Below are 22,572 nucleotides of genomic sequence, written 5' to 3'. Positions count from 1 at the left end.
TCGTCATACCGACCCCTATGTCTTTTGGACACGGTAGGGAAAATGTTAGAGCGGGTAATCTATAATAGATTACTCCCGGTTGTTGAGAACCAAGGCGGCCTTTCAGATCGGCAGTATGGGTTCCGAAAAGCGAGATTAACCATTGATGCCATCAAATTGGTTACTGGCTTGGCCGAAGATGCGATCCACGGAAAGAGTAGTACCAGCAAATATTCCGTGGTAGTAACCCTGGACGTGAAAAATGCATTCAATTCGGCCAATTGGAATCTAATACGCAAATCCCTAACGAAGGTTGGTATTCCCGCCTATCTTGCTGCTATCGTCGATAGTTACTTAACTGAAAGGAGGCTCTGGTATGACACCGATGACGGACCCCAGGAGTACATTGTCTCTTCGGGTGTCCCACAGGGCTCGGTATTAGACCCACTATTGTGGAACATCATGTCCAACGATGTACCTAATCTTCTCCTTCCGGAGGAAGCCACATTGGTGGGTTACGCTGACGACATAGTGCTGGTTGTTGTCGCAAAGCATCTCGAAGATGCTGAGTTATACTCAAGCGAAGCAATCAATGGATGATGCCGAACGTGGGAGGGCCACGGCATACCTCTAGGTTGCTTATAGCCAGGGTGGTGACCTCTGCCATGCTCTATGCAACCCCAGTTTGAAGCGAGGCGTTGCGCATGTCAGTAAACACTAGCAAACTAAATGCAGTCTACAGGAGGACTCTGAGGGTATGCTCTGCCTTCAAGACTGTCTCAGATGATGCAGCATTCGTCATCTCTGGAATGATGCCCATTGACATCTTGGCAGATGAGATGGCGAATATATACCATGCGAAGCGAATCTCTTTTTTATTGCAGACGAAGAACGTTGAGAGGGAGAGATCCATAAATAGATTGCAAGAGCATTGGGATGTGTCCGGATAGCTAAGTGGTTAGAGCACAAGGCTGTCGTACGGAAGGTCGCGGTTCAAATCTCACTGGTGGCAGTGGGATTTATATCCTGATTTGACGTCGCTAGCACATCAAGAGAATTGGGATGCGGTCAACTCCATGATCGCATCCATTCAAGATAAATTGCGAAAGGCAGAGGAAAGGAAAAAAACGCGGTCACGTGCGCCGCGTAGAGAAGAAATGGGATTAAGCTAGAGCGAGCTGAATCCGCCCCGTGATGTAATACCTTATAGTGGTTCCACGGGGTAGGGGGGAATTGGGGGTGATTTTAGTGGGTAAAAATCCCACACTCTGGCGTGCCCAGACTAGAGTCTTTTGAAGATTTCCATCTCCTTAAAAAAAAGAAGACGGACAGACAGACAGACATTGAACCGATTTTAATAAGGTTTTGTTTTGCAAACAAAACCTTAAAAATGAATGGGAAAAAACTTACACCTTTTCACTCCGAAGTCAGCGGGGTGTGTATCTGCTATCGTTTTTACATATATATCTCAAAAAAAAGAAAATATAAATAGAAACATAATAAAATATCCAGTATTTTATTATATTTCTATTTATATTTTTTTGTAAAAATATACCGGAATACTTTTGAATAAACACGAGATTTTTCCAGCGTGAAACAGGAGTAATTCCCTGTTTCCAAATAAAACCATGATAGTGGTTCCTCGTAAGTAGTAAAAATAAAGTTTTTCTTTACTTTGTTTTCTTTCCTGAGTATTCCCAGCCCCGCACATAATAATAATCGTTGGCGCAACAATCCATATTGGATCTAGGCCTTGAAGTGTGTTAGAGCACTTCATTCAAGACCGTAACGGTACACTACAGTAGACTGTAGGAGGCAATGTGGTCAGCATTGCGCTCGCCCGAGATTATTACCCTGATTTGACTCAGGTACTCATTCACAGCTGAGTCGACTGGTATCCGACGTCAAATCACGATACAAATTCCACTGTCACCAGTGAGATTTGAACCGCGACCTTCCGTACGGTAGCCTAGTGCTCTAACCACTCAGCCCCGCACATGCGAACAGGAAAATGTCTCGCACACACTCCGACCAGAAATTCTTGGAGGCAACAAATGCGATATTCTCTGTATGTCGCACACTCAATGAGGAAGGTGTCCCCACAGCTCCACGAAACTAAAGCTTCACCACAAAATCATTACAAGATTTTTCCAGCGAGAAACTGATGAAATTCACATCACCAGCAGCAAAGCAAGCTCCTCTTTGACGAACATTTTGTCGTTCGTTAATCACGTCCGCTTGGCAGGCTATGTTTTCTTTCGCTTTTCATCCTGCTGCCTCATGCCCACATACAAATTTCCCAAAACTTGATTAACGTCGTTTTAGCACGCATATTTATAACAATAAAGTAGAAACGATCGCCCGTAGTCACAACATCGAAAACTATCCGCCGCTAGCTCATAGACCTTCCGAATACGCCCCCACGACATCCATCTCCTCGCTCGCCAACATCCTTTCAGAATCCCAACGTTTCCCAATTCAATTTTCACGGAGTTTTTTTTTAAATACTGATTTCATTGAAATATTGAAGTAACATGATATTTTTGAGACACAACTTCAGTTTATTTTAAAAATATGCCTAAATAACTACAAATTCACTGTGATCACTGTATTTTCGAGCCATTAGTTCTTGGAAGACTCCTGTCATATACCGCCTCGCTCGCAAATTCACAAGCCACCGGACGCTCGTCAGCTGTCCCCCACAAACAGGTCCCAACCCCGCTACGCTCGCCTTGAACCGACTGAACTCCGAGAGTTCATGTTATAGCAACATGCGCATGCGCCTACGGATGTGACAAATCATTCCCCTTTGTCAAGATCGATTCGCCCGAACGCATTCAATGTGCAATCTGCGGCGAAAGTTAAGGTAATTGCATATTATAGAATGCATTATTTGAGCCAATTAATTCAGAAACGGCGAATGAAATTCCGCTCCAGTCGAGAAGCCGCGGTCACTGCAGTCTTTCCCACCAATAATCCGCGAAAGTAAGTTCCACGCCATTCCGCAGTATTTGAATTTGATTTATTTCGGGCTCATCCTCAACTTCCATACACGGCTCCTCGGTACTCCGGGCACAACATCCTTCTCTTTGAACATCGTGCAATTTGGATCAATTCGATTGATATGGCTTTCCATTAAAGCTTTAGTTGTATTATTACCATTAGTATTCGTGGTGAGCGAAGCAAAATAGCCCAGCCCTTTTTTTATTCCACCGACTGTCCTGTCGTATCCTCCTTATGTCTCTATTTTACATAGCTACTACTTATCTCCAAGCTTACCATTCGCTCTGAGAGTGTTTTCTCTTTTTCTCAGGCTGTAAAGGGTGGATCGTGAACGGACATCCTACGCAGTGCATTTTCAAGTTCAATGAAAATCAATGAACTTACATAAATGCTTATGCTTTCAAGAATTTTTGTTTTAAACGTTTCACATACTCCATATACTTCCCCATTTTATGAATATTTTCAAGGTATCACTTTTTCCTTTTACCACTATGAATGAATGAAAAATTTATGCCGAAACAATTCTAACTAATGGATAGCAACAACAATAATTATTGTTTACTATTAATTGTGTAACAGCTTCGGCAGCAATTAGATACAACAATGATGTAAACAAAAAAGGATATTAACCTCCGCTTTTCTCTCCATTTCTGGTGTACACTTGATTTACTTTATATTATCCAACCCTCACTAAAACGAGAATTAATAAATCTGGAATTTATAAGCTAATATCAGCAGACTGTAATGAAAAAACTTTTCCCTCGCATAAAATGTTAACCGCAATCCACAAAGTTCTCTCCTATATGGGTATACATTAAACATCCCTAATTTTCCGTCATTGGATCCTTGAATTTTTCTCAAAGTCCTCCAATGCGACCAGACCATCTAGCGTATAACCATGAAAGTGCAAATCACCTTCCTGAATCTTCCCAAATACAAATACAAACTTTCAAATTTCGTTTTAAGAGGTCTTTCAAAAGTTAATTAACGATATCTTTTGTACGAATGCTAGCCTCTTTTACTGTTATCCTACCCGGATTGAAGGTAATGAGGAAGGAACTCTTAATTGCTGCTACCGAGACCTTTTTTCTTCCTTGGAAATAAAACTAATATCATTTCAGGTCACTCTGGAAAGTTTCACGTTGGGCCGTTTCACGTCATACACACAAGACGGCTGCCCGGATGGATACCTGCAAGTGTCGGAAGCAGCAAGAACTCCCATCGGAGGAATGTGGTGCGGAACATCATGGGGACCGGTCATATTTTATAGTGAGACACGGTCACTAGTGTTAATGGTAAAACTTAACAAGTAAGTATAATGTCTCTTAAGCATCCTGAATCGTAAGTAGGATTTTTCTATACACTCAAATTTCTTTCTCTTGCCGTTTGCCAAAGTAGTCGTACACCCAGTGGAATTCACGTAAAAACACAACGGTATTTCAAAATTATAGTAATTTTTATATCAAAACATATTATACTAATTCTATATCACACTATGCACAGTAAAACATGTCAGGCACACGTTCAAATTTTAGCTTTGATATAGAGGGTCCGACAACTTTCAGAGAAATCCGGAATGATATCAGATTGTGAACCAGCTAGTGACTAGAGTTGAAGTTGATGATAGTCTAAAAACCACCCCAGGCGATCGGAGTTGAACTAAAGGGGAGTACTCTCGCAAAAACCCAAAAAATCGGCAAATTGGTCCTAATTTTTATGGTCTGCGGATGCCAAGGCAAGGTTGAACCCTGAAGGCCATGGCTCATGAACAATTGAGACAGGAGAAGCATCGATTGCTGATGTGATCCCTCATGGATCTTCCCTCTCGATCGCGGCATTAGGGTCTGTAGTTCTACGGCACTACGCGTACAACCGTGTGATTATTTTTCATTTCCAGTTTTAGCTTATGTATTTTCTTCGGTCTTGTCGTCCGAAATACCAATTTTTTTTTTTTTTGATACGTAAAGTTTTGTACACATACACAATGACACATGAGGGGCTGAACTGTTCAAAAGGCACCAGTCTAGCTAACACTTCAGTGGAGCTTCAATATTTGCCGGTGGACGTTCACGGTCAACTTGCCAAGTTTTTTTTTCATTTTTGGGATAGCTCTCCCCTTTAGGTCAACTCTGGCCAACTCAGACGGTTTTAGATAATCGTGAACTAAGTCATTACAGTCTTTCGTTTTGATTTAATTTCTGAAAACTCCTTAATATTTCTAAATATCCGGTATCCGGCTCAAGGTCCCAGATAACGATATTATATGGCACACCTTACTCTCCCATTTACACTTCCGATGCCCTTATTTGATCTTCCTTTGTCAGCAGCTATCATCATGTATCAAATATAAATTTTCATTATAATTTGACCAACTATTTGGTTTAAATAAAGTCAAGAACTGAGTGATTTAAATATCTTGGATCGATGCTCTCAACCAAACAATGAAATTACGTAACGCATTAGCACAACGTAGGTGAATTGGTACTCCAGAACTGGCGTTTTCTTTTGCGATCAACGCATCAACGAACGCCTAAAATACCAAATTTCACCGTCTATGGTTTCGAGTTCTAGCCTAGCTACCAAAGACAATAAACATCACCTCGTGATAACGGAGACGAAGGAGTTGCATTCGATGAGTAGCGCTATGATCACGTCCGAAAAGAGGACATTCGTAATCGGCATGGCGTTGCACCCATCCTAAGAAAATTGGAAGTTAGATTTTAAGTGACATGATCACGCTGATGAGGACTCACTAGCCAACATTGACTTAAACGTTCAAATCGATAGGAAATAACTGAAGAACCAGTCGAAATAGCGTTGACCTGCACCAAGTCTATGACCGAGAAAAGTACCGAACCGAACGATCCGATCATGCTACAGAACAAGACAATGCTAAATAAAAAGAAAACCTGAAACTATAATAGTTTCTGAGTCTAGAGTGACAATAAATTCAAAAGTACCATTCTGTAGATAACCTAACCTGTCATACACTACAAAGGACCGCCGAATGAGCGCCGACCGCCAACCCCGCAGACAAAACAGCCAAAGAAAAGCGATTAGAAATTCACCGTGAGCGTGATCAAAAACGGGAACTGCAATTTATCAAGAATGACACCCTGAGCTAAACTTTCTGAAACTTGATAAAGAAATGTGAAATAATTAAAGTAATCGACCAAATGCAACGGAATAAGGACTAGCATCAGTAAACTTCAATCCTCAACAGCGATTGCATCGCATCCGAAATATGAACACGTCACCAACTAGGATCGAATCTGCAACGGCGTCAAGAAAGGTAGACATAAATGAATAAATACAGGGTGCGGCAGCATAACTTCCTTTTTTAAAATGCGCGCCACTCAGTTAGTTGATGTCATAGCGGAGCGCTAGTGGTCTCGTTCAAGAGGGGATACTGTAAAGTTTTGTCCCGACACGGTTCAGTCGCCATCATGCGTTGGAATAGTGGGGAGCGTGCCTTTGCCGTTGAGGTTTACTTTTCAAGCGGATGTTCGGTTATTGCGCGTGCATTTCGGAATCGCTTTAATTTAGCCCCGTTGGCTCCCGTCCCAGACCGCAAATCAATTGTTACATGGGTCACTACATTCAGACAAACTGCAAGTGCGACAAAAGGAAGAACTGAAGTCCCTCGGCCCGTTAGATCACCTGAGAACATTGAAGCAGTGAGAGCGTCAATGTTGCGATCGCCACGGCGTTCTGCGCGCAAACACGCATCTGCCCTTGGACTATCCGATCGTTCTGTGAGAAGAATTCTTCGTGATGATCTTCATTTTCATCCCTATAAGATGACGATAGTACAGGAACTTTCAGAAAGTGACTTCAATTCTCGGATGAACGCGTGTGAGCTTCTTCTTGATGTCGTTCCCGAGGGTGCTATTGTTTTTTTTAGCGATGAAGCCCATTTTCATTTGTGTGGGTCGGTTAACAAACAAAACATGCGCTACTGGCCTGACACCAACCCTCGAGAATTGCATCAAAAGCCTTTGCATTCACCCAAAGTCACAGTGTGGTGTGCAATTTCCTCAGCTGGAATTATTGGTTCCTGGTTTTTTTAGGAAAATGAGATTACAGTGACAGTGAATTCGGACCGGTATGTAAACATGCTACAGATTTTTTTTTCCCGCGGCTAGAAAATTTGGATTTGGGGGACACTTGGTTCCAACAAGACGGTGCAACAGCACACACTTCAAGAGCATCGATGGCTGTTTTGAGGGAACACTTTTCAGAGCGCCTTATCTCAATTAGAAGCGATTTGGAATGGCCGGCACGCTCTCCCGATCTGTCCCCTTGTGATTTTTTTCTATGGGGTTTTTTGAAATCCCGTGTTTATGTGAACCGTCCAAAAACCCTACAAGATTTGAAGACCAACATCCAAGAAGAAATTGCCAACATAACGCCTGCTATGCTAACAAGAGTCATGACAAACGCCAGAAATCGGTTTACGCAATGTATGGAGAATGGGGGACGTCACCTAAAAGATTTGATCTTCAAAACAATGTAAATAAAAACTTTAGACATGTACCTACATTATAAAAAATAAATAAATATTTTCCCATGCATACAATAGTTTTTATTGAGTTTTGAAAAAAGGAAAATATGCTGCCACACCTTGTAGAATGCTGAAAAATACTGGGAGGCACGTAAAATCAGGGGTAGGCCGCAACATTAATCCCAAGTCTTATTTATTTTGCAACAAGAACTGATGTAGCGGAATAGCTAAGGATTAAATAATTCTTTGATTTTGGAGCAATAGAACACATCATCAACGGCAGCACCGAATTGAAGAGAACAAAGAGAACAGGGAAATTCCTGTAAAAGCCCAGTAAGGATTCTGTTGCGAAATCAAGTGAGTTTCTAAAACAGACACGATTTACGAAATCCATATTCTGAGTTTTGTCAACTACGAGAAAATTGGCATCACTATAAAAGATATATTTGCCACTCAAAAGCTGCACTCTGCAAGAAAACTAGAAATTAATGGCTTTGCAACTACTTTTGGGAATAGGCACAATCAATTGAGGAAACCAAGAAGTTGCGATTGGTATGAAGACGAACAAATTGAATTGAAGAAGGCTAATTATTACGAAACTCTTGTGAAAAGCTCGCTCACTACACTCACTACGACGACGTCCCGAAACCCCAAAATCAGTCTATTTGATGATGATAAAAACATGCCAAGAGATTTATGCAGAATTTACATCATGGGAGAGCGGACTTCCAAACCGGACAATAATTCATACCTAAAGATCATATTAATTATATCCGTTATTAGTCGAAGGTTTTTGGTGGGCCCAGAACAAAAATTCAAATAAAATAAAAGAATTAGGGAAACCGTTGCATAATTTTCAACCCGGCAACGACCATCTAGGGATCGAAACCAAGATTAAGATTCCCTTTTACACTTTATATAGCCAAGACGTGATCTGTCAAAACCTATATAACCTTTCTGCAGTCTACCTGATTTTTACGTCGTCTCCAAGGTTATTGGAAACTTTTTTCAGTTTTTCAAAATTCCCGGTTTTTTCTGAAGGCTACTGCACGACGCGCCCTCTTGACCTAGAAGTCCAAGTTAAAAAGCATCACATTTCAGTACTATATACTAGACTTCCGATATGCTTTCTGCGAGCGATTATACGCTATTACACTTCCTAAAAATGACTTGCGATCGTGATGGGTGATCTGAATACCAAGGTGAAACCTGACAACAACTTGCTCGTGATGATCAGGATCGGGAAACAAAGCCTTGGAGATCGTAATGATAATGGTGGAAGGTTTGTGATTTTCTGTAACTTGCAATTTAATAGGTGGCACATTGTTCGATCACACAACCTGTCATAAGGTCAATTGGCTTTTAACTAACCGACACCTTACAAACAATCAGATGAACCACTTCCTGATGAGCAGTAGATTTGGGAGTTATCTCCTGAATGTGCGTAACATCAGAGGCGCAAACATCGACTTGAAAGAGAACGCCATCTGATGGTCGCTTATGTTATCTTTCGTGTTGCGTCCGCCCCAAGTTCTACATTGGCCACTTGTATGATGCAACTCTTACTTGACAATGGGAGAGCTATCTTTTTTATCGGTTGGCAGATATACTGAGTAACACGCCTGAGAATATCGATGAGCAAACCATCCAAAATGCTTTTTTTTTCAGGTACTGCACAGGTCATCGGCTACGTCCTGAAGGGGCGTCATAAGATCGTGGAATCGTGGAAGCAGATTGATGAACGGAAGTGATTAAAGGCTCTGTTGACCGCTGCGGGTGATAGCGGGCATGACGCGCTCGAACTTCGAGACCGAGCAAAATTCCGAGAAGTTCAGCGTAGTGTGCACCGTGGCAAAAGGAAATTTGAAATTGCTCTGGTCAGAGTAGCAGAAGATGCCGAAGAACGCAATGATTTCAGAGATATATACCACATCACGAAAGAGCTTATGGTTGTATCATTGGATGGTCCTGTGAAAGACGTCAACCCTCGAATTCTCATCCGGGATGACGAACAACTGAAGAGGTTAAAGAATACTTCACTACGGTTCTTAACCTTATCACATTCGCGGAGGTTCCTCCTCTTGTGGATGAAGCAGAGGCAAAATCATTGCGGCCATCAAGGCTTTCGAACGGAGTAAAGCCGCTGGTCTTGACGGCCTCTCTGCAGAACTATTTATCGCTGCCCTTACAGTTACTGGAAATCTACTACTGCCAATCATAGGGCAATCTTGAATAGGGGGCTGGGTGGGTGGGGCATTCATTGAGATTCCGAAGAAAGACACCTGTTCTTGTTATGACAATTGGAGAGGTATCTGCGTGCTTCCTTCCGTCGCAAAGATATTGTCTAAAATAATCCTGCAACTCATTAAAGAGCAACCCGTAAGCTTAATCGACAGAGGGCATACTGGTTTCCACTCTGGATCCTCCTGTATTGATTACATCAATACCCTACGGATTATCTTAGAGCGGTGCGCGGAGTTTAGATCTTCGCTTCGCCTGCTCTTCATCGATTCCGAGAAAGCTTTCGACAGTGTCAACGAGGAGTGTATCCGGCGTACTCTACGTAGGAGAGCATTCCGGAGAAATTAGTAGCTATTATCAGGTCCAAAGCGGAATCCGCCATGGCATCTTGTCACCGATGTTATTCCTTCTTATTATCGGTGATGTTCTTCATGCTGCTTTATCCCGATGACGTGGAGGATTTCAATGGACGATGACATTTTTACTCTCTAAACGGGCCATAAAACTTGACCAAATGACTCTGGATTTGAACAGAAATGCAAATAGAGTCGAATTGAAGATAAAGACCAACAAAATCAATCTTCTCGGTCTGACAGGTCATCGCACTCTCCATATTCGCATTAATGAGTAGAACATCGAAGGCGTCGATCAATTTGTATACCTAGGAACCGTGATTTCTACTTTTGCTGGAACGGAACTGGATGTTGCCCAACACATTAATAGCACTAGGTTTTTTTTTTCTTAGCACATTCAATTTATTTTCTTTGATTTTGTTACAGATAGTTTATGACTAAAATTAATACTAGACTTATCTCTAACAGCTTAACTTTACCTGGAGACTAACATTTTGCTTAATACTAGACTTAATTTACGGTAGTATTAATTTATTCTATGGCTAATGCTATAGAGGGGAAAGTCAGGAAAAACCCCTCTTATGTTGCATGAATGGATGGAGGAAGGATACATATAGGGGAAGGTGGTGTTATTGGGCGGTGGCAATAGCACTAGATCCGCTTTCGCTGCCTAGTCTAAAGACTACAAATGCAGTTATCTCAACACCAAAATCAAGTTGAGATTGCTCTGTGCTAACTTTCTTTCTGTGTCGCAAATGTGTGCGGCGTATCAGCGGAGTCCACTGGCCTGATACTATTACAACCGCAAAACTCGACCGGCGCACAGGCTTGACACACGTACGCGCTGTGATCGAAACGAGGAAGTAGCATCGGATAGGTCACACTTTAAAAAGAGGCGATAATTTTATTACGGGTTACGCCATGCAGTGGAACCTATTCTCCTATGATGATCGGCGGGTGCGCCACCCAAAGGCACTTGGTGCCTAGTAGAGGAGCGCAATCGTGGATGGAACTCAAGCGCATTTCAAGTAAAGTGTGGTTGACGGGCTGTAACCCACCAAAAAGTAAATAGCATATGTTTGGGTGGAGGGACGTGTTGGCAATGGCGGTCTATGCAGGTAACTACTCTACTTTTGCTGTTGAATAGGCGATTATCACTATTGAGCAGTTGCGGAAATTGTTTCTTGCAGAAAAAATTTTCCTAATCGATTTCAACTCAAAATTAAGGGGCTGAGATGTAGCCGTAACCTCTCTACGAGTTTTACCGCCCGTCCATACGGGATCATAAAAAATCTAATTGGAGATGTAATTCATGCCATCGTCATTCTGAAATATGCCAGTACAGTAACGAAACATCTGCGTTTCTTTGAGACGTGACCTATTTATGTTTTGCGGGGAAACACCAAACCAAAAGATAATCCGAAAGGAATCAAAGGTCTAAATAATTGCTTATACTCGTAGCAGAAAATTTTGACATTTTGCGGGGTGAGTTTATGAAATCGGATAATGGTTGTAGCAATCTAAAGGCGTCATTTACACGGCTTAATACCTTGTTGACGTGTGGATATTAGATAGGTTAGAGTTAATTGTAACACTTAGACTAACAGCTTGTTTAACGATGAAGATAGGAATTGAATGGATGCTGAATGGCAAGTGCTTGATACTATATTTTCGATGTTATCCTCACTCTGTTCCCGCGAAAGACGATCGGCTGACACTTTTGGGGATTGAGAGAAAGTTTTCAACTTGCCAAGTACCGGTAAAGTTCGTCGAAATACATAATATCTTTCGTGGGGGTTTAGATGATGAGGTCATCGCCATATTGAAGGATCTTGATTAGGACGATGTTAGAAATAGGCTTTTGGATATACTCTGTCAGAACTTTAATATGAGATTACCGTCCGCTCATCTAGGGACCTAAGGAAGTACGGATAAGAAGAGTATTGCCATATGGATTCGAAAGCTTTGTTATATCAGGGAAGTAGGCTATGGTTGGTGAATTAAAATTAAATCCAAGTAAGATATCGGTTTTAATGATTAGAGGGCGTGTTCAACCGGTCAGTTGACGAACTATGAGTCTGGTATAGAATTGTTTCTATTGCAGTGTTTATTATGAGACATTTGATGGACCGCTCGAAGATTTTGGCGGAAACTGAAAAGATGAAGATAGGCTTGTAACTATCAGAAAGGAGAGGTTTTTCTTTTCTTTTTTTTTTGAAACATGTTTTTTGTTTTTTTTTGTTTTTTAAAATCATTTTTATTTTTAAGAAATAGGTAACAATAGTATATGGATTGGAAAAATGAACAATAAAAAACAATCTTTTAAAATAGCAAAAATAACTTAAATCTAATGGCCACTGTGGGCTCTCAAAATTTTTGAATAACGATTTACAGACAGAGAAGAGAAACAGTAAGAAATGAAAATCTAATTTTACAATAAGTTGTCGGGAAATGGTCAAAAACCCGACAGAATTCACTTGGCCTTAGTGGCAAATAAAGAAATATAAAAAGTAATAATAAATATTTAATCGCTTCAAAAGACACTTTTAACTTAAATTATTGTTCTTAAAACTATCATAATTATAGATTTTATATTACACATTTTTTCTTTTTTTTTAAAATAACATCCATACAAAAAAAAACAAAGAATAATAACGTATGTATTTATAAGTTACAACTGGAGACAAAATCAGCACCCGTTCAATGTATACATATTTACAAAGCCCCACCAAAAAACAAATAGCAGGACTGAGCACGGCCACCGCTAACCGGCATCCCGCAGCCACCAGTACCAAGATTTCTCTTTTTCATCCCGCTTAATGTCAATTGCTCTCGCTCTGGAGTATCTCCAGTCGAATCCCGGAGCCCCCACTGTCAAATTCGGGGGGTATTCTATCCTTTTGTCCGTGGCCCGCCTATGTATATGATACATAACCGGATCACCGGCAGAATCAAGAATTAGACCATTCCTGTCAAGATACACGAACGCTTCGGGAGGAATGAAGCCTGTCGTGAGAGTTTTCTCGAAATACCCATCATTTGGGTAGAACGGCTGCGAAACCCAAGGGTTTTCACCATGCGAAGCAGATCGTACTATATGATTCCGAATCAATCTGACGATAACTGTATCGATTCTTGGCACAGCAGCAGCTGCATACATCACTTCATTAGTTACATAGTGCTCATAGTTTGACGAAGCAGTCCTATTAAGCCCCGTGCAAGCACGCAGACATTTCCTTTCAAAGATCCTTATTTTCTCCATTTGGCTAGAACTCAAATTAAACCAGATAGCACACCCGTAGGTAAGCACCGGTCTAACCAAAGTAAGATAGCAAATAATCTTAACCTTCCGGCTAAGATGTGGAGCATAAAAGAGTCTTCGAAGAGACATGAATGCCTTGCGAGCGCTTTCTAGCGCGACTTTAACGTGCTCGTTAAATTGGAGACGCTCGTCAAGACGCACACCCAGGTATCTAACGCACTTCTTATGAGGAATGCGCTCAGAACTATCCTCGTTCGCGACAATGTGGAAATCTCTCCAATTCCTTTTCAAGTTCCTACTGGCATACGCCAAGGAATTTCGAAACAGAATCGTTTCACACTTTTGCGCATTGATTTTCATCCGCCAACTGTTCGTGAAGAACTTAATATCATTGAACATCTTCTGAAGTTCAACTTGCACCTCAGTTACCTTCTTGTGCGCCGTGTAGGCTATCAGATCGTCAGCAAAGGCAACCAACGACCTTTTAGGAGATTTATTAAAATCGAAAGAATTGAGCAATTCGCCGGCAAATACCGCAAAAAGTGTAGGCGCAGTCACTGTCCCTTGCTGTAATCCATTCAGAACATGAAATTCTCTGTTAGTAGTGAGATTTCCGTCCGTAATAACAAAGCACTTGCCATACAGCATACTACACATCATCGCTACGAGGTGACTGGGAAACTCATTCTTCAGGAGCCTGAAAATCAGTGCATCCAACCAGACGGTATCAAAGGCTTTCTCCATGTCTATAAGGCAAGCGCCTACGCACTCACCATTGTTGATCCGCCAGCAAATATCAGACGTTACCTTCGTTATTGCATGTATTGTCGAATGTCCAGATCGAAATCCGAATTGCGCGTTCGGCAATAATTCCTTCTTCTTGATATGCCCGTTCAAGGCTTTCAATACCAAAACCTCAAACACCTTGCTGATGTTAGGCAGCAAACTGATTGGGCGGTAGCTTTGAGGGCTGGATGAATCCTTCCCTCTCTTTAAAATCGGGAATACTCGGGCTTTCTTCCATTGTCCTGGAATGAAGGAATTGTTCAATAAATTATTGAACAAAATGCAATAATTACGAATGGCAATGTCTGGTAAGTGCCTGAGGACCACGTTGGGAATGCCATCCATACCGGATGATCTCTTATTGTTTACTCTTCTGAATATGGAAGTTAACTCAACACATGAGACAAAGTAATCAAGCAGATTATCACTCGGTATGAGATCAGCCTGCAACGCAGAGCTAAATTGGAGAACTGTGGTGCCGTTCAGGCTATATTTGAAATTGTGGACATCTCGTTCTACAATTTCCGAAAGTCGCGTTGGCTCTAAGTCCGTTCTGGGCCGATGCACCGATTCAAAGTGCTCCCCTATAAGTTCGAGTTTCAGAGCATCATCCATCACGATGTAATTGCCTTGCGCATCAGCAGTTACACTATTCGTGTCTATACCTGAGTCAATAAGGTGTTGTATCTCGCTGCCACCGACTTTAATTCTCGGCACAGTTATTCGTGACTTCTTCCGGAATAACGTATTTATCTTAGTAAACATGGAATCTGGATCGCTTGGTGAAATACCCTTTAACTTCTCCCGCCACTGGGAGTTCACTTCATTTACGTAATGTTGACGGATAAGATCCCGCGCGATCTTTAGAAGTGATTTGAACTCAACCAATATGGGATGATGATAGTCCCCATATCTCCGATAGATTTTGTTGACGCGAGTGAGCAGAAGGCTTTTCACTTTTTTCAACCGTTTTATGGCTGCAGTTTCATATCCTTCCATATTATTGCGAGGTTTAATTTTAGGGACGACTTGTTCAATTGTTTCCAGCGTCAAGTTCTCCAGCTTGAGAAGATACTGAAGTATTTCCTCGTTGCTCAAGTTCCTGTCACCTGGTGCAATTGTACTATCGTTTTCCCCATCAAGAGGTGGGCATTCCTCTCGATATCCCCGAATAAACCTCTCTTGGAATTTCTTCCAATTTGTTTGTTTACAGTTCAGCCTGTGGACACCACTGTCCATGGGCAGAAGGCGAACTCTTCGTCCATCAAACAGAACTTCAATAAGAATAGCGTTATGATCGCTATCGTAAGGAAGAGTCTGTAGTTTCCGTTGAGGATTCCTAAAATTAAAGTTCAAGCGCGCGTCAGCAATGCACAAATCCAGATAGGAATTTGCCCTGGGCCAGGTTGGACTCTCTGACCCATATAATTCGCATTTATACTCTATCTGGTATTGCTCTATCCAAGATTTGAGGAATACCCCTCTGGGATTGTTTGTGGCGTTTAGCCACGAGGTATGCTTAGCATTCAAGTCGCCAGCTATAATATAGTAATTATGCAGCCTATTCAGTTCGAGTATCGTAAACAGAGAATGAAATTCCTCCCTGAACTTGGCTCGGTTGTTTCCCACTGCATAGACTGACAGAATGTATAAATTCCCTCCTCTAGGCAGTGAAAAAAGAATACATGAGACTTCGATACACTCAAAGGTTTCAAATTCAGGCCTATTAATATGCCTGAAACGATAATGGCGACCCACAAGTATTCCGGTACCACCTCCCCCATCACAATTTCGTCTATCGTTCCTCACGAATTCAAAATCCTGGAATGTTATCGAATGCCTCGGATTGAGGTGGGTTTCTGAAATCAAGACTATGTCAGGCTGTTGTCTGGCAGCGAAATCAAGGAGCTCCGCTCTTCGATGGATTCCTACGATGGAATTCACATTAATCGCGATGATCCGGAGACCATCCAGTGGTACCGCTGTGACTGCAGACCTAGCAGCGGGCATGCTGTTTGTGTAAATATTCTGTTATGCTATTTATTTTTGTATTGTGTACGTGTAGCGTATGCTGCATGTTTTCACACATGGTTAGTATTTTATTGAGGATAGTGTTCATCCCGCCACTTGCATCTTGTTGGGGCTTCTTAGCTCCCCCTTGTCGAACTACTTCTGCAAATGGGATCCCCGAGACGATTGGTGCCGAAGGGACGGTACCATCCAACGCCGCTGATACCTTCGTTTTTTGGGCCGATCTCGGTGCTTGCTGCCTTGTGACCTTAACATTGCGGTATGCAGGACATCCACGGTACGAAGCCGGATGCCCTCCGCTTCCGCAGTTAACACAGAAAGTTTTTTCCTTGCCATCTGCTTCAGTCAGCGAACATTCAGCTGCGGTATGGTCTTTCCCGCACTTTACACATCGTAAGGTCATTTGACAGTTCACTTCCGAGTGACCATAGCGCTGGCATCTTCGATACTGGACTATTTCGCCCCTTAGCAAGCGCTCAAAACGAATGGCCTGGTAATTAAGCGACCTGATGCCGATCAGATCGCTTCCCCGGCTCTCCGGGCTTATCTGCACGAGGAAGTGCGGCAGGATTTGTTTTTCCAAAACGGACCTCCTCGTACTAAACCGTGACACTGAGAGGAACTTAACCTCAGTTCCCGTCTCCCGGAGCATTTTGAGCACCTCGTCGGGCTCTTCCTCCGTATCCAAGCCTTTCAGAAGGAAGGTTTGCACCTTCTCTTCCTTTGGAGTGTAGGTGAAGTGAGGAGCCTTCACTCGCTCGAGGACCTCCCGTGCTTTTTTATAATCTGCAATTTTATTGCATTTGACTTGGGCTCTCTCGGCCCCCGTCTTTTTAATAACAAAATTTGAGAGCCCCGCGCTCCTATTAAGTAGAGTGGCTAAATCTCTACCACCTAATTTATAAACATTAATGGGAGGCACCCTTTCCCCCTTTTCTTTATTTCGGGTGCTAATTGTATCCCCAGTCGGACCATTTTTTAAATTTTCACTCGTACTTGCATTATTTTTGAAATTTTCACTGGTACTTGCATTATTTTTAACATTATTTAACATTTTTTCTTGAGTTTTGTTTTTTTTCTTTAATTTTTTGGAAACATAGACCAAAAACTCACCCAATTTTCCATCTTCACTATTGCAACTTGCCTGGTTAGCATCCTCTTCTGGGACATTTCCCTCGCCACCGTTGTCGCCGACTCTCGTATCGTCTGCTTTACTGCTCTCTATGTCCTCCATACGGACAGATTCGCTGTCGAGAACTTGTTCGCCCTCAAGGCAGCCCGGTTCTTCCATGATTGCAAAAGTAGTCGAAGATAGCTTAACCTTTTTTCTGGCTACCTTTGGAGACGGCGGGCCCGCCTCCCCAGCCATTAGCTGCTCTGTAAGCTTTTCATTTTTTTTTATTAATGTTGTCATTTGCTTTTTGAAATCTTCGAGTGTCTTCGCCAGCTCGCCATTTCTCCTTTCAAGATTGGCTATCCTCACTTTGGCTATTTTCAAGTCTGGATCCTCCTCGTTGCGGATTCCACGACCGATCCGAGTGCCCCTAGACCTTATGGTGGGGGGCCGGTCTGGTCCGCCACCCGCCGGCGGCTCACCGCTCATTCCCGCCAAGCCAAAAAAAACGAATGTTTTCTCAAAACTTTTTAAGGAAAAGTAACTTAGATAATAACTCAAAAGTAAATTAGTTTCGATTAAGTTTTAAATTATGTATTATTAATTAAGTAATATAAATATCTTTTTATATTCTTGATAAAAGTTAATTTAATTTCAATTTTAAATTATTTGTATTAATAATATCAATTTGTAGACACGTCCGTTCTCTACAAATGTCAGCCTACTATTTCATCTTTGAAACATGTTGGTTCACATTTCCCGCTCGCGTTCAACAAACAATGATCAATGAGAGGACAGAGAGCATTAATGATTGCAGACCATTTCTTCAGGATGATAGTTGAGACTTTGTGAATTCCGGTTGACCTCTTATTTTTACTCTGCTTAATAGAATTTCTGACCGTTTCGGGATTGACGAAATTTATTGGTGAAATCAAGTCAGAAAATCTACCTGGAAGAAGTGGATGCTGAAATAGTCTAGTTTAGCTAACAGTTTGGGAGAATGATGTTATGGATTTAAAGGATGCGATCGATGCATTGACTTTGAGTCCAAACTTTAGTCATGCATGTGGAATATGGAGTAGTGAGCTTCGAAGAAATGGTTCGCAAGCATATTTGCTTTTTCAGAAGGGGAAATGATTTAGGGCAGGATATCATTGCGACTGATAAGATGGCAGATAAAGTAAAGATTCTTTCGCGGATGGAAGTATCGAGATTGTGAATTTCGCCCTTCAAGAAAGAAAAGGAGAGTGTCTATTTCTAAATAGTCTCCACCGGGAAAATGTAAGATGTCTTCCGGGAGGGAAATAAGGTTGGTAATTGATGGGGAGTGTCGAATTGGATTTGGTAGAGTCTGGATCTAACCAAGTGAATGTCCGTTAGATTTCCCGACGGTGAACCCTTAGATATTCCGGCACCAATTTCTATTTCTAGATTGCCGGATAAAGATGATATTGGTTCCCAATTAATTGAAACCTTTTATATTCTGTCGTCCTTGGACTGAAAGGAAAATTGGATATGAGCTTCTGATAAATACTGTGTCTGTGCTCATCATGTTCACTGATTGATTATGCTACGGACCTCAGAAAGTCCTCAGTTGAGACGTCAGTAGTTCTGAAGCCACAGATTAAGCAACACAAGGTGGTTGTTGGATTTTGGTGGCCAGATGACACAGTGTTTGGAAGATATTCAGAATTTGAAGGTATGCGAAGTGAGACCAAACGAATCGCTAATAGAAAACTGTGGGTAGAACTCCCAGATTTAATTTATGAAATGTGCAGTAGATCCTTCGACTTGCTGCACAAAACTTCGTATTAAATTTTCTTATTTATCTGATAGCTTTCTACGTACTTCTAATCGAATTGGAGTGTTTCATCTAATTAGTAAGATTATCCAATGCAACGGTAATGCATATAGTCGAGGAAAAAATTATCCCCAACCAATTTCAAATGATCAAATACAAAAACAGTTTATCTTGAGAAAATTGATATTTTCCAGGTGTTCGTATTTGCTCAATTGCCCACTTGTCTGGAGTATTTCCCCGTTCCACTCTCGCGGCCGACCCAGCTCACACATGCAAAAGGAGGATCTAAAATTTCACGGAATATAGTCATTTTGGGTATCAAATTTATTGTTGTTTGTTGACATTTGTTGAAAAGACGGTACCTAACCACCAAATCTGAAGAAAAAATAACGTGAAACTGCCTCTATATACTTTTCATACTTTCCAAAATACTTTCCATACCGATATCCACTCAAATTAGGTTACTTTATTTATGGGTAAAATTACTAGAAACCGCCCTTAAGTTTATCCTAGAGTTATAAAAGTTTGTAATAATATAGATTATATTGTCCAAGCATGTTATGCCCAAGTTTAAGTTTACTATCTGTATATCTGTCACACGCACTTTTCTCAGAAAAGGCGATATTTATTGTGGCGATATTGGAATGGATTACACTCTACCACGTAGACCTTAAGAGCTTACATGCAAAAAGTTATGCCATTAGTTGCAAGGGGGAAGAGTGCGCGCAAGTTCATCTTAAAAATACAAAATGTACTGTAATATAGGCCATACCATAATACAGAGTATCAACGCTTGGTGGAAATCCTATTATTATTAATAAATTACATATTATAAAAAATCCACCAAACCTATTCTGAATGAATTGTGATATTCATGAGATGTAAAGGAATGTGAAGTAGATAACTGTAACGTAATTCCCATGATGGAGGCATAAACTTTATTCCTCATTTTCAGTACCAGTCAGTATTATTGCAATGCACGATTCCTTAATATTGCAACAATAAAAATTCATCTTAGTGCAAACCCCAAAAACGTCGAATAGTAAGGCACGTAATTTTTCATTTGACGTTTGGAGTGTAAGTTGTCTGACGAATTACAGCACAGTCTACCCAGTGTAAAATCGGTTCAATGTCGGTCTGTCTATTTTTTTTCCAGCGTTGGAAGATGGAAAGGTTCGAAACCTCCTGCTGGCTCCTGCCACTCTTCCCGTGGGACTGATCTAAAGCATTGCATCGTGGCACTGGATCAGTTCCTAACTGCAGTGAATCACAACCGACACACCTTACGCTACACATATGCAATGACTTATATCCTTCTCATACATGCAGAAGGGGATGTAAATTTTTTTTTAACGGAATGTAGTCATGTGGTATCAAATAGAAGGTCTCGATTAGTTCTTTTCAAATCCAATCTTAGATCTAGATGTCAAACATCTGGTAAAAAAGCCGCGAGTGCGGGTGATCGAGAGTGATGATATCTTTAACGAACCCATTCTCAGAAACTTATCCCTGTCTCTATACGGTACTGAGGCCTCAAAATACTATTTATATCGATATATACTCAAATTAAGTCAACAAAAGTATAAGGTCTACAAATAAGTTCTGTCGGTTTTCACAATAGATGGCGTAGCTTGTTTTTTATTCCATTGAACCACATTTCCAAACATTCATCGGAAAGCTACTGTCAATAGGCATAAACGTCAGTATAAATTATTTAATCGAAGTGTAAACAACAATACTTTTTTCATCAACGAAAATGGCCAATTTTGTACCAAATAATGTGTTTTAGCGGGGAGTTCTACTTCATTATTTCAATATGAAGAAAAAAGCAACCGAAAGTCATCGCATTTTGGTGGAAGTTTATGGTGACCATGCTCTATCTGAGCGAACGTGTCAGAGGTGGTTTGGACGGTTTAAAAGTAGCGATTTTGACTTGGAAGACGAAGAGCGCGCCAACAATTTTTGAAGATGAAGAATTAGAGGCATTGCTCGACCAAGATCCATCGCAAACGCAAGAAGAACCTGCAAAAACACTTGGAGTCACTCAGCAAGCCATTTCCCACCGTTTAAAAGCAATCTGAATGATCCGAAAGGTCGGAAATTGGGTTCCGTATGAACTGAAGCCAAGAGACGTCGAACGCAGTTTTTTCACGTGCGAACAACTGCTCCAACGACAAGAAAGGAAGGGTTTTCTGCATCGAATAGTTACTGGCGATGAAAGGTGGATCCATTACGATAATCCCAAGCGTCGGGCAACGTGGGGATACCCCGGCCAAAGCGAATATTCATGGTGAGAAGATCATGCTGTATATATGGTGAGACCAGCTGGGTGTGGTATACTATGAGCTGCTAAAACCGAACGAAACGGTCACGGGCAAACTCTACCGACGTCAGATGATGCGTTTGAGCCGCGAACTCAAGAAAAAACGGCCGCAATACCAGCAAAGGCATGATAAAGTTATTGTGCAACATAACAATGCTCGTCCACATGTTGCACAGCCCGTTAAACCATATCTAGAAACGTTGAAATGGGAAGTCCTACCCCACCCGCCGTACTATCCAGACATTGCTCCTTCTGATTATTATTTGTTCCGGTCGCTGCAGCATGGCCTGGCTGACCAGCACTTCTCCAATTACGAGGAACTCAAAAAATGGCTCGATGGGTGGATAGCGGCCAAGCCGGCCAATTTTTGGCGCGATGGTATCTATGAATTGCCTGAAAGATGGAAGAAAGTTGTGGCTAGCGATGGGCAATACTTTGAACAATGAATGTATAACCAATTTTTCACAATAAAGCTTCAAATTTAACAAAAAAACCGACAGAACTTATTTGTAGGCCTTATATATTACTCTATTTTTAGGACATTTATTTGAAACCCCTCTTAAGTTTATCCGAGAGTTATAAAAACGCAATAATATAGACAATAATATGAAACATGATCTCCGCAAGTCTGGTCCCAATTTTACTATCACTGACAAAGTTACTGTAGTTCAAAATTGTCTTTTCCGTATAAATTTACTGTAACTCAAAATACCAAATATATGATAAATATCGCATTTAAGTGCGTGGTTTGACATGCTAAATATACATATATATTACGGGCTACATACAAATGAGATTGCTCTGCACTCGAGTATACTTGCGTAAGAAACAAACTAAACCTTTCGTATCTGAAATGCCGAGCCGCCCTAAATAGAGAAGAGAACTTCCGCGTTCTGTATATTGTCAATAAAAATACCGGACCATCAGATTAAGAAACAATTTATTTTGTGTCACAATGTAGATCGAAGTACAACTCTGGCTAAGAAGTTATGTACAAGTATATTTATTTAAGTTAATTTGCTGAGAGCATTTTGTTAGATGCAGGGGAAACATGTTTTCTAATGTTGATCATAGGATCATGTTTATCTAATGAAACATTTTCTTTACTGGTATCATGTTCTTGGAATGTAGACAGTGTTGCGTTTTCATGTTGTGAGAATCTTGTATTTGGCTCG

The 22,572-nt window shown here is 41.2% G+C and overlaps 1 protein-coding gene across 4 annotated transcripts in view; it reads left to right on the top strand.

Moving 5' to 3' along the window:
• Positions 1–22,572, top strand: part of LOC119649946 — a 542,569-nt gene that overhangs the window by 450,886 nt on the left and 69,111 nt on the right. For all 4 annotated transcript variants that reach the window (XM_038052366.1, XM_038052367.1, XM_038052365.1 and 1 more), the window contains one exon: positions 4,104–4,291. In XM_038052366.1, the coding sequence (XP_037908294.1) occupies positions 4,104–4,291 (188 nt within the window). The remainder of the gene's footprint in view (positions 1–4,103; positions 4,292–22,572) is intronic.

Source organism: Hermetia illucens, chromosome 2 (genome assembly GCF_905115235.1).
Source record: "Hermetia illucens chromosome 2, iHerIll2.2.curated.20191125, whole genome shotgun sequence".
Taxonomy (NCBI): domain Eukaryota; kingdom Metazoa; phylum Arthropoda; class Insecta; order Diptera; family Stratiomyidae; genus Hermetia; species Hermetia illucens.
This window is presented reverse-complemented; position numbering and strand designations above follow the sequence as displayed.